Here is a 13603-nt window from a genome sequence, read left to right as displayed (position 1 = left end):
AAGCTGACTATGGAATATAAAGGATTATAACATTTTAATACTTTAATACAGGATTTTGATTCATGGTTCGATACAAACAACTGTCTTGGGGATCAAAAACTAGTGGAACGGCTTCATATGGTGAGTTTTTAAATTCTTTGGACATTTTAGATTAAAAGAATTGATTGTGATCCATTTTACCTTGCTGGAATATATTATATTGTGCAGTGCAGCTCATCTACTACAATGCTGTGTATTTGAGAAACTTAATAGTTATATCACCTTGTAAACTTTGGTTGATTTCCTAAAACATTGATAGCGAGAATGGAAAAAAATGTTCTATAACTGGTATAAGCAATAACTGTATATACTCATGTATAAGTTTAGAAATTTTAGTTAAAAAAGGTGACTCCCAAAAACTGGGTTGACTTATCTATGGGTCAATTTAAGTACTGTAGTTTGACTCTTACCAAAAAAATAAATCATCCCTTTCTCTGAATAGAGTGACAAAGGTGAGAGTTTAGTCCATCTTGGAAGAACCAAACCTTTTACTCCCTTCACTATGGCACCTTCTGAACTTTTTGAATGGTTGGGCAGGAAAATGGCAGTGGCATCAGCACTTTGGAGCTTCCTCTCAAGAGGAATCAGACTTTGAAGGAATTAAATAAGACATTTGCGCATGTTTGCTACATTTTCTGGGGTAAGATCAGGCCAAGTTGTCACATTAAAGTTAAAGGCTATTATCACTGCTAAGGAAGTCACCATTTTTTGCTTTGCATTTACATCTTTTTTTTAATGTGTGTTCATTTTCTCAGCCCCACCCATGCCTGGTCACTTCCCCAATACATTGCTCAGCTACAATCTACTGTAGTTCACTCCTCAGCACAAACAATTACACCTGGTGGAACTTTTTAAGTTCTTTGGCATTGTTTTCTTTTGCTTCATCTTTTACATCCTTACATGCTTCTAAATTTTACCCTCTATATTTATCCATTAGTCATATCCAAAGTTTGGCCCCAAACCTGCCCTTGACATATATAAGATGGACTTATAGTCGAGTACAGTATATATGATATGTACCTCCTGATTCTGAATCTTGTTATTTCACACAAACAACACCTAAGAGTTGAGGGATCTTCTATTCTGAATAAAGCTTCAATCACAACTAGAAATCAGGCAAACTTGTATATGGAAATGTAGTTATTGTGTGGCCCTGCAGAACTTAATTCATCACCAGTTTCTATCCTCTTCAGAAATTTGACATCTTGGGTGTTCAACAGTGTATATCTAACATGTCAGTAATGTAAAGAAAGCATAAAGCTCTAGTGTTATGTTACCAGTGTGATGTTGATGCATAGCATTATGAACTGAAAATTTGTATTGCAAATTTCAGGTGTTACGGCCATTTCTCTTGCGTCGTATTAAAGCTGATGTAGAAAAGAGTTTGCCTCCAAAGAAAGAAGTTAAAATATATGTAGGTCTCAGCAAAATGCAGAGGGAATGGTAAGTAACAAAAATAAGTATAGAAATTGTTCCATTTTGTTCCTTGCTTACAAAAAAATTTTTTTTAATGTTTGCATGGCATGTGCCTCAGTTATCTTTATCTTTCAATTTAGGTACACAAGGATCTTAATGAAGGACATAGATATATTGAATTCTGCTGGAAAACTGGACAAAATGAGACTGCTGAATATTCTTATGCAATTACGAAAATGTTGTAATCATCCATACCTTTTTGATGGAGCAGAGCCTGGTCCACCTTACACCACAGATATGCATTTGGTTACTAACAGTGGCAAAATGGTAGTTTTGGATAAACTGTTGCCAAAGTTAAAAGAACAAGGTAACCTGCTTCTCTTAATGTTAAACATAAGTATAAATAGTTTCTTTTCTTCGATAAACATGAGGAAACATGATCCTACCAACTCATTTTTCCTTCCTGTTTTGTCCAGCTAGTTTGGACTTTTTGGAATTGAATTTGTATGACATTGGGCTTTCATATGCTTGTTAACTGTAGCATAGGTTGCATTGGGCAACCCAAACTGATAATACTTTCACTTGGCCCTGCCTTCTGGTGTTGGGCATCTTGCATCTGCTGTCAAGGAGCATCCTCTGCCTGCTGCATTTTTCTCAACTGCTGGCATTGTTGTTTTCCACATAAAACTTGAGGTCTCAGCTCTTGTGGTTATTTCTGGAACATCTGTTACATCAGCTCTAAAATCATTTTTCACATTTCCATATAAATGAGAAATTAGAACTCTAATTAGCTTGAACCATAATCTTGAAACAGGATCAAGAGTCCTAATCTTCAGTCAGATGACCAGAGTCCTTGATATTTTAGAAGATTACTGCATGTGGAGAAACTATGAATACTGTAGGCTTGATGGGCAAACACCTCATGATGAGAGACAAGTAAGTCTTCAGAAGGATTCAGCTCATTTTCTATGCTTCAGAGTTCTGATGAGCATTAAATGATTCCTTTCTTTTTGTCTTTGTAGGCTTCCATTAATGCATATAATGAACCTGGCAGCTCAAAGTTTGTTTTTATGCTCAGTACACGTGCTGGTGGTCTGGGAATTAACCTGGCTACAGCTGATGTTGTAATTTTGTATGATTCTGACTGGAATCCCCAAGTAGATCTTCAAGCTATGGTAAAGTTCAAAACAGTTATTTCTGCTTTTATGTTATTATATTTATTTTCAAAGTCTGTAGGAAGTTGCTTCATACTTTGACCATTTCTTTATTGGCCTTTGGCACTATCTGTTGTTCTAATATAACTAATTTTCCTCTGAAAGGTTTGGTGGGATTCAGTTATATAGGTCTCCAAAGATTTTTGTTTGTGAGTTTTTTAAATAACTTAAACATATGCATTAGTGGGACAAAGGCTGTAGTTAAAGATAAATGTTAGTAGTTTTGCACAGACAATTTCAAACCGTTTTTTGCCTTGCAGGATCGAGCACACAGAATTGGCCAGACAAAAACTGTTAGAGTATTCAGATTTATTACAGACAACACTGTAGAAGAAAGAATAGTGGAAAGAGCAGAAATGAAACTTCGTTTGGATTCCATTGTTATTCAGCAAGGTAATTACCTCTGTTTCATGTCTGGCAATTTTAATAAGTTAAATGTAATTGTTTTATGATGCACATTTTGTGGCAGTACACATAAGTAAGGTTTGGAAACGTGTGAGAAAAAAATACCCACCATCTCAGGGGAAAGTATAGTTTGCATGGTGACATTAGTGCTATTTAGTGGTAATGTTTGTAAGGAAAATAAGGTTATACAATTGAAATTACAGAAACAATCTCTTTGACAAAGTGGTTGGAAAAAAGCCTTGTCCTTAATGAATCAGTTGTAAGTGCATTACAAATATTTAGGAATATATGTGTTTATTATAAGAAAAATAATCCAGGGTAATGTCCTTTATTATGATAGATTGTGTGAATTGTCTCCTCTGTTTTTGAATAGCATTATGGACAAAGAATAAATGCTTCATATGGAGTGTACTTTGCTAATACAGTGCACCCGCGCCATATGCGAGTGCACTATACGCAGCTTCCAGCTTACGCGGGAGCCATGCAACAATTAAGGAAATGGCATGCATAAGAGAAGGGCCCACTGCACTACAAAAATTTGTTGTATAGCCACCCAAATCTCAGTACAAAGTTATTTTAAAAAATTCTAATGACAGGCAGCAGGTTATTTCACTATAATTTGATGTTGTCAAATAATTGTTTAGTAATTGTCTTTAAACTTTAACTATTGTGACGTTTTTGGATTCTTGACGACTATTTCCGTTCCTATTCAGGAAGACTGGTGGATCAAAATCTAAATAAGCTGGGAAAAGATGAAATGTTGCAGATGATTCGACATGGAGCTACCCATGTTTTTGCTTCAAAGGAGAGTGAAATTACAGATGATGATATTGATGGTATTCTGGAAAGAGGTGCAAAGAAAGTAAGTGCCACAGTACTAGAATATGTCCATTTTATTTCTTCTGAATTAATTTTTTTTAAATCCTGCTTTGATTCGTATATAATCTTATGAACTCATTAACTTTTTCAAGTACATACTTACCAAGTAGATTTCATTGTATTTGTAGACAGCGGAAATGAATGAGAAACTCTCCAAGATGGGTGAAAGCTCACTAAGGAACTTCACAATGGATACAGAGTCTAGTGTGTATAACTTTGAAGGAGAGGATTATAGAGAGAAACAAAAGGTAATGGTGGATTTGATAGCAGGAGTTTACACATTGCTGTTATTACATTTTTCCTATTGAAGGCTGCATTGATGTTTCATTGTAATTTTCCTATAAAATTGCCTATTTCAGATGGCATTCACAGAGTGGATTGAGCCACCTAAGCGTGAGAGAAAAGCAAACTATGCTGTTGATGCTTATTTCAGGGAAGCTCTTCGTGTCAGTGAACCAAAAGCACCAAAGGTGAATTATTTTAAACCTTTTAAAAATAGAAAATATTTTGAAGAAAAGTTAACTTGCTTGTCCATAGAGACAAAAAACAAGCCTCTATATTTACAAAATTTTCTGTGGATGAAAGTTCAGAGAACTTTGGATGAAAGTTAGGAGAAAATAAGAAGCAAGTCTCATTTTCAGATTTCTATATACCTTTATATTATTAGTAGACTTTTAAGTACTTTAAGTGCTGCCTAATAAATGGAACCGAGTGTAATGTAATAGAATGCAGATATTCAGTTGGCCTTTCTCTTTTGTTTTTTAAGGCTCCACGACCTCCGAAACAGCCTAATGTTCAGGATTTCCAGTTTTTTCCACCACGTTTGTTTGAGTTGTTGGAAAAAGAGATTCTATATTATAGAAAAACAATTGGGTACAAGGTAAAGTCATAATTTGTTTTTCATTTTAGAAATTTGTATTTCTTAGATATTTGGCAATTTATTTCAGTGCTATCCCTGTAATCTTTGTAAAGCCAAAGGAGTTTTTATGTGGAAAACTTGTTTCTCATTGTAAGAACTAATAATGTCTGCTAACTTAACTTTCTCAGGTACCTCGTAATCCAGACCTGCCAAATGCAGCTCAGGCACAAAAGGAAGAGCAAATTAAAATTGATGAAGCTGAGCCCCTTAATGAAGAAGAATTAGAAGAAAAGGAAAAATTGCTCACCCAGGTATAGTCAACCAACTAGCCATGGCAAATTCTGACTAAATCAGGATTTTCTCTCTTTTCTGTTACAGTATTAATATGGAGGAAAACACAATGGCTCAAAAATCTGGGATTTCAAATTTAGTTTATTCATTTGTTTAATAGGGATTTCTTTTTTAAAAAATATGTTAAATCCTCTTCAGAAGTTGGTGATTCCTCACTTCTCATACACAACTGAAATCAAGGGTGGAAATTCCAATTTGCAGGTACTAACCCAGGCAGAACTAGCCCAGATGAAAATTCCAGTTTGAAGGTACTAGCCAAGGTACTAACCCAGTTTGCAGGTACATGCTAATTTATCTTTGAGGCCTGGTGAACACAGAGTAAAATGTTTTAGCAGTATGACTGAAAAATGGTGAACAATATTTTCTTCATATTGGTGTTGTGTCTTAACAGTAGACCTGTGTCTGTTTTTATCTGAGAAACCAAATCAGTTAAAACAAGCCTACTACTGCTAAGAAACAAGGTCTGTGTAGAAAACAGGCCTTAGACAGTGAGTTATATTACTCAAGTGTAATGGTTGCCCTTTATTTTTCAGATATTTCTGCTTTCTTGGTCAGTTGTGGGGTGAGATTTCATGAGCTTTAGCTAGTCTTGATAGAAGCCCTTCTTAGATCTTAACAGAGCTAACCAGTCACACTTCTCTTACAAAATGAGGAAAAAATTAAAACATTTATATGACATGCTTTACTGGAGAGCAACATGTTCACTTGCATGTGAGGAAAGAGAATTAATTATAAAATGATTTATAATAAATTGATTTTCATTGCATGTGAAGAGAGATGCTATCACATAAAAATAACAGATTTCCTGAATTTCCTTTGATGCTCTTTTTCACTCACTTTAATGAATAATTGGTGGCATCTTCAGATACAATAACTCTACACACTTAGGAAAGAACAGTGAGATATCCCTGATGTCATAATCACCTGAACCATTGGAACAGCTGATTTGCTGTGCCAGGGAAATTTTGTATCTTCAGATGATTTTTTAGTATAAAATACACATTCAGAAACTAAAATAGCAACACTTAACTGACGATAAGCTTTTTAATGGAGTAATACTACAGCACACAGTTTGAGATTTGTGAGATATCCATATTACAAGCAACAGCTTGAACTTTCCTGGTAGCAGTTCTAAACTAAACCTACATTTGTGGATGAACAGGTTTTGATTTGTTATGCCTTGATGATGAACATTAACTTGTAACTACATATGGCAATTGTACTTTATAATTTACGCAAGAGATGTGAGAATTACCTGTTACTGCCGACTTGCTTAGGACCCAGTTGTTAATGGACATAATAAAATGAGAAGAACTGATGTCCTGCCTGAATAGCGCTGCAGTAGTAATTACTAAGGGCCTTGAAAGGCCAGCCATAAAGGCCAGCATCAGAGTGAGTGGGGGCACACACAGCGGGTGGCGTCACAGCGCTGCTTTCATATGACGCAGCATCAAAGGAGCACAGAAAAGTTGCTGCACTGGCGGCTGTGGCGTAAAAAGGAGCTTTTTACGGCTTTTGCACCACGGAAAGGCCAGATCGGGGCTACAGCATATAGCTGCTGCAGCTCCAGTCCGGCGCTGAAAGGGGTGGCCTGTTCAGTCCCTAAGCTGTTTCCTGGTTCTTAGACTTTTAATCTTGGATTTGCAGGCTTTACTTTGAATTCCATTTGAGCTAGGTCACAGGTGCTGTCAATCTTGAATGTTTTAAATGTGGAAAGAATTACAAACGCCATGGGAAACTTACAGTAACTAAAATTAAAAATCTGTAGATATTTGTTACTGGCAGTAAACAGATGTATGCATCTGAATCAAAGATAAAATGGAATTAAGAGTGAAAAGTAAATGTTACTGAATAGTTTGTCAAATAGAATTTCTTATCAACTGGAAACATAATATTTAAATGTAGCACTCAAGTCTATCATGGGAAATGCTTAGCTTTCTTTCTCATGGACTTTGATCATCATAAGTACAGAACTTAGTTTGGAATGGCTTAGAGATAAAAGATTTTGGTAGAGAACCTGTCCTCTTATTCTACAGCACACACCCAAAGGTGCAACTTGTTTTTCTTATTTTGTTTGTTGTTAAATATCTGCTTTTGTGTGATGTTGTGTTGAATATATCCCTTTGATTTGCCAGAACTGGTTTGATTCTTGATTATCTTCTTTTAAATATTTGATTGGAGTTTTTCTTTTTTTATGTCAGAGGGATACTTCCTTCTGGCATTCCATTTTGCATTTCTGTTTTTTGGTACCTTAGGCAACACAAATGTTGCCTACAAGTTTATGCTCACAGCAGCTTTGTTCTGCAAATTGTTCATATTTGCAGCTTCCCACTGATGGATAAGAAGTGTTCAGCATGTCTTGGGAAAGCTCATATGATGAAATCCTATTGTCACATTAAAACAAGCATCAAGACTTAAATGGCCATGCTGGGAAAGGTGTGGCAAGCACTCTCCCTGTCTCCTATCCTCCATTGAGCATTGGTTCAATATTGGTTCTTATTCAAGATGATTCTGAACAGCTTAGGGCTGCCAGGTTTGCAACTGCTTTGACTCACTGAACTCACAATATTGACCAAACATACTGCTCTTCCTGTGATTTTAAAATCTACATCATGCTACATTATTGGATCAGTTGCCATTGCCATTCAGTGGTTCTAACTCCTTCAGGTAATGGAAGGTCCAAAGCACACTGCTCGCGATGATTCAGAGGCAAAGATCTTTCCCTGTTTTGTTCATTTTGATGGGATTGTTTTAGTGTGGCTACTTACCATTGTGGTTTATCATTTGCTTTTTTCATAGTTCTTTTAATCACATTGTTGTAAGCTACCATGGAGATTTTTACATTGAAGGGCAAGATACAGCTTTATATAATGAAACAATAAGTCATTTAATAATTTTCTCTATCTAAAAAAAGTACTTAAGGCAAGAAACAAGTTAAGGTGTAACTTATAAAGAAACACAAAAATAATACATTTTATTTTTCTTAATTTCTTAAGGGATTTACAAACTGGAATAAAAGAGATTTCAATCAGTTCATCAAAGCAAATGAAAAATGGGGTCGTGATGACATTGAAAACATAGCTCGGGAAGTAGAAGGAAAAACTCCAGAAGAAGTCATTGAATATTCTGGTATTTTTTTCCCTTTAAGATCTAATAGATGGTTTTGATGTATTCATCATGTTATCTGTCTATTCAAAAGTAAGTCCTACTGAGATGGATCTAGAATTGTATCTGTTTAACAGAGTTGATAAAAAAGCAGACATCTCTGCTTCTTATTTCCATGATGTAAGTGCACTGAGTTCTCCCTCTGGAATGGGTGAAAATTCCATTTTTTAATTGACTGTAATAGCCAAAGTTCCCCTGAGTGTTGGACTAAAATTGCAATCATTATATATGATAAGAGTACCCTGGACTCCTTTTTTCTAAAAATGAGTGAGTTGCAGGAAAGTGCTGATGAGACAATAGCACCAGTTATGCTCTTAAAAACTGTGTTTTATTGTTACTGAAAAAGGGTGCTTCTTTGATTGGTTAGAAAGGAATTAAAACACAAACCTGAGTATTACCCACTGTTTTTGCTTTGTTGACATACATGAAGCTCTTTTCCAATGGTGTCTGGTATGAACCTTGGCAAAACAAGGTGTCCTGTAGGGAAACTTAACACCTCTTCAATGAATGAATAAATAAATAAATGAAAAACAAATAAGTAAATAAATAACCTCGATACTTTAAAGTTACTTGATACTCTGGGGTGACTAGTTTTGACTGGCTACAAGTTATCTTGATCCAGAACATGAACAGGCTGATAATATAACTGTCTTTCACTAATAAAGCTATGGCAGTATTTCAGAAGTTGCCAGTATGCTTTTTATGATAAATAATTCAAATTTGAGAATTTTTTGCATAGATCAGTTTTTCTAAGTCAGATGCACATAGAAATTTATATATTTCACTGATCATCAACTACTCTGTTTATTTTTGTAAATGTTAAAGAGAGCAGACTAACAAATGATTTTGTCTCCAGCTGTTTTTTGGGAGCGATGTAATGAGCTCCAGGATATAGAAAAAATCATGGCACAAATTGAAAGGGGTGAAGCTCGGATTCAGAGGAGGATTAGTATTAAAAAGGCATTGGATACAAAGGTAATGTATATTTTAAAATTACACTTGCATTGTTGGAGGGAAAATTACTTACTGTATGTACTTATTGTTGTGAATTGTAGATGGCTAGTTTATTTTATACATTGGAAAGAAAATCTAGCCCTCTTAAAAGCATAGTTCGAAGTGTCCAGTCTGCTTCTTCTCATAGAAGTTTTCAATATTAGAAGAATATGATTGTATAAAGAATAAATAGATAAATCAAGCTTCCAGTGATACCACACTATATACAAGGTACAGTAAAATGTTTATGCTGTAGTGAACTGTTTCATTTCTAGTTCTTTGTATTGAATGCCTACTTTGTTTAGATTGGCAGATACAAAGCACCATTTCACCAACTGAGAATATCATATGGTACTAACAAAGGGAAGAATTATACAGAAGAAGAAGATCGCTTTTTGATCTGTATGCTTCACAAGCTAGGATTTGATAAGGAAAATGTTTATGACGAGCTGAGACAATGTATTCGCAACTCTCCCCAATTCAGATTTGACTGGTTTCTCAAGTCTAGAACTGCAATGGTATGTATTATTATGCATCCACATACTTGTTTCTTAAAACGATTAAAGACATTCACTTGCATTTCAGTGTTTATGTAAGCTCTTCTAAATGGAAATATTTTTATAGTGGATAGCTTTAAAAAGGAGCTTTGGCCTGACATTCCATAACATGTTTGCTAAAATAGAGTCACGAATACAAGTGTTTTATGGAATTCTCTGTTACTTAGTACCAGTTCACAACATATCAAGAGGTTGTGGAATGTTTTTTCCAGAAACCCTTTCAAAACCTAGAATAATAACTATCAGTATAATTAACTTATTGGCATTGTGGCAAAGGTTATTGTGCAGGCCTGCAACAGACTCAAATTAAAAATGCATGAGTCTGAATAGTGTCATGAAAGTTTATAAAACTTTATTTATATCCCGCCTCTCTGTCCATGAGATTAAAAAATAGATACAATCCCATGTCCCAGTAGTTCCCACCCTCCCCTAAAACATCGAATTAAACAACTATTAAAACATACATTAAAAATAAACAAAGCAGGCAAAGAGGGCTATAACATATTCAAAGGGACAATTCAATTGGTTAGTGGCCAGGTTTTCTATTCAGGAAAGGCCTGCTGGAAGAGATCCATGTAGAAGTGGTTTGGAAAGGCCTACAGGTTTGCTACTTAAAGAACCATGGGTGCCTTGCCATCTCTTCCCTCTCCTCTTGCCCTACAAAATGGAAGATTACAAGTTTGACACTTGTAACTCAGTTCTCAGGCATGACACAGTATCGCTCTCCTTGCTTCCTGGAGAAGAGTATTGAGGACCTCTACGTTTTCTCTGACATTGCTTGGTTCATGCTGCTGTTAGCTTTCAGGTTGCTGAATGGTTGAAGTTCTGAAAATACATCAGCCCTCTTCCACCTTCACAGTAGTCCCCACTTATTTATGGGGATACATTTCAAGATTCTTGAAACTGTGGATAGTACCAAACCCTACACCAATAATATTTTCAGATCATGATTTACTGTGGATAACTGAAACTGCGGATAAGGCTCGGCTCCTGTATTTTACTTTGTAGCCTGTCTCATTTCATCTGCTTTGTGGAGGCAGTGATTGGTATAGAACACTGAAAAGTCTGGGTGCAGTTGGCTACTATGTAAATGAATCTGCTACTTTATTCATGGTGCAGGAACTACAGAGAAGATGCAATACCTTAATCACTTTGATTGAAAGAGAAAACATGGAATTAGAAGAAAAGGAGAAAGCAGAGAAAAAGAAACGTGGACCAAAACCATCTTTGGTGAGAGTGTAAAATGTGCTTTAAAGTAATTCATGTGAAAATCTGCCAGTTTTTGTCAATAAAATGAAAGCAGATATTTGTCCTGTATCTTAGGTCCCCACAATCAGTAAATCTAAAGGCCTAATTCATGTTACCCCTTAGAGAATATGTCCAGAGAAAAGACTTTGGATGTGTAAGTGCTGTAATTTGCAGCCCATACTTTCTTCTTGTCTTCTAGACAACATAAACCTCATGGCTTTAAACACATTTGAGCTACATTTTGCAATGTTCATTGTCAGTTAATGTATTTTACAGAAGACCTCACCCAGGAATACATCCTAGCCTAGTAGGTTTTTTTTAACAGTCTTTTGAATAGACTTCATTATCCCACTTCAAAAGGTGCTTTCAGAATTCCTTTTGGAATCAAAGATATTATGCAATACCAGCTGCTGTTCAAAAAACAAGTCAATTAGGATTTTTTTTTACGTTACTTTTGCTATTTTTTAAAAAAATGTTTTTGAATCATGACTGCTCAAATTCTAGAGGTAAGGCTTAACATCTTCACTTTCCTTTCCTCACCAGGTACAGAAACGTAAACTGGATGGCACCCCTGATGGTAGAGGACGGAAAAAGAAATTAAAGCTGTGAATACTGAATTCTTGTACTCACTAAATTTAAAGTAGTTCTTTAATTTTACGGGTCTTCATAAGATGTACTGTACAATTCTCAACTATTATGTCATTAAAGGACATTGGATTCATGTGTTTACTTACTGAACTAGAAGAATAGTAGTGTAGTTTCACTTTTTTAAATGAAACAGCTGTGCTGAATTTTTTTTACCATTAACACTTGAAATAAAAAAAAATAGGCTTCATGTACTTGTTGTTAATCTTCCTTTATTTCCTATACCGTTTCTTATGCCTCAGTAATGTTGAAATGTTTAAGTCAAAGTTTGTTTAAACTGTGTCCATAACAGTAGAAACACAAAGTCTGGCTAGCTCATTAACAGCATGTCCTGACTTGTGTATTTTACACTGTGGGATACAGACATTTGTCCCTCATTTGCTTAGGCTCCTCACCCCACAGATAATATACTTTGGGACTAAATGCTTATATTCATACATGTTGATAATTACTGTGGAATAGTGATGGATCTGGACTAATAGGCCTTGGATGAGACAAGACTTCAGACTTGTTCCCTTAATACCCTTTTATAAAGCAAGTGGCATCCTGTTGATGTTCCACACACCTGTAATCGTAGGCCTGAAACATGCCTTCTGGAAAGGGGGGGGGGGGGGTCACAGAAGCATCTGGCTATGTCTCTATGGCCAGATGTGAAATGACTACATCAGCTGTTGAGACCTTGAGCACCCCAGTGGCTGATCTAATCACTTTTGTGTTTGGCTATGGGGATATAGCCAGACACTTCTATGAGCCATCCAGCATGAAAGGGCGATTGGGAGGGGTTTCCATGGTTGTACAGTGTTATATAGCCCAGCATAGTTCTGCAAGAGGACCTACTTTGTTACAGAGCCATGAAGGTTTGCAAGCCATAACCTATATGAAGACACCGTAAAACAGTTAATGCAAATGAGATTTTCAAGGCTGATAGTACAACTTAAAGAGAAAAGCATAAGCACCTGCATGTTTTGTTATATTCAAACCCTGATAACTAGTCTTAACTGATTCATTGAAACAAGCCAAAACTCACCGTTACTGAATAAAGTTGGCTTGTTTCAGTAAATCATGATTAAGAATAGCATGTCTAAATCCTAAACTATAATAGTAAATTGAAAACAGGCACAAAAACTACTACATAGGAAGAAGGGGGAATGCCTGAGACAAATGCCTGTTCCTGTAATAAGTCATAATTTATATAGCTGCATGTAGTTGCTGGCTCTCTTTTAGGTGCTTTCTAATAACTTTTATAATAATACATTCTAAACAACAAATAATCTGTGTTCTGCTCCAGTATAGTGGGACCTTGGTATCTGTGGATTTGAGCATCCGTGGATGGCAGGCCCGCATTGTCCCCAATGGCAGAGCACACATGCAGCCGCGCCACCATTAGGGACAATGCCACTAAAGTCTTCCCTCCCCCCTCCCTCCATCCTTCCTCTAAGGCTTCTGCTCAGGGTGTGGCTTTGGAGGCGAAGGCTGAAGCCCCATCGGCCCGAGGGAGCCGGCATGGGGTCTCGGAGCCTTCCTGGGTGTTGGGCCTGGGAAGGGGGCTCTGAGACCTGACTCCAGCTCCCTCCGGCCGACAGGGCTCCAATCTCTGGCTTTGAAGCCCCAAGAACAGGGCAGAAACCTCAGAGAGGAAGGAAGGGGGGATGGAGACATAGGAAGGGAGGGAGAATGGAAGGTAGGACTTCTGTCCCCATTGTCTCTAATGGCAGCATGGCCATACGGTTGTGCTGCCATTAAGGACAATGGGACTTGAGTATCCGTGGATTTTTGTATCCCTGGGTAGGGTGGGGGTGGAATGGAGCCCTCACGGATATCGAAGGCCGACT

At 36.6% G+C, this 13603-nt stretch overlaps 1 protein-coding gene across 1 annotated transcript in view; it reads left to right on the top strand.

Moving 5' to 3' along the window:
* LOC149312943 (SWI/SNF-related matrix-associated actin-dependent regulator of chromatin subfamily A member 5) overlaps positions 1-11938 on the top strand; it is a 34482-nt gene extending 22544 nt beyond the window's left edge. The window contains exons 9-24 of the mRNA XM_089525739.1: positions 52-120; positions 1373-1482; positions 1596-1822; positions 2270-2391; positions 2478-2630; positions 2930-3062; positions 3788-3936; positions 4082-4201; positions 4313-4423; positions 4720-4833; positions 5001-5123; positions 8160-8292; positions 9185-9303; positions 9627-9839; positions 10998-11108; positions 11670-11938. Of these exons, the coding sequence (XP_089381865.1) occupies positions 52-120; positions 1373-1482; positions 1596-1822; positions 2270-2391; positions 2478-2630; positions 2930-3062; positions 3788-3936; positions 4082-4201; positions 4313-4423; positions 4720-4833; positions 5001-5123; positions 8160-8292; positions 9185-9303; positions 9627-9839; positions 10998-11108; positions 11670-11735 (2073 nt within the window). The 3' untranslated portion in view covers positions 11736-11938. The remainder of the gene's footprint in view (positions 1-51; positions 121-1372; positions 1483-1595; positions 1823-2269; positions 2392-2477; positions 2631-2929; positions 3063-3787; positions 3937-4081; positions 4202-4312; positions 4424-4719; positions 4834-5000; positions 5124-8159; positions 8293-9184; positions 9304-9626; positions 9840-10997; positions 11109-11669) is intronic.
* The last annotated feature ends 1665 nt before the right edge of the window (positions 11939-13603 follow it).

The sequence above is a fragment of the Sceloporus occidentalis genome, unplaced genomic scaffold (genome assembly GCF_023333645.1).
Source record: "Sceloporus occidentalis isolate IW3139 unplaced genomic scaffold, rSceOcc1.0.p SCAF_5, whole genome shotgun sequence".
In the NCBI taxonomy this organism is placed as follows: domain Eukaryota; kingdom Metazoa; phylum Chordata; class Lepidosauria; order Squamata; family Phrynosomatidae; genus Sceloporus; species Sceloporus occidentalis.
This window is presented reverse-complemented; position numbering and strand designations above follow the sequence as displayed.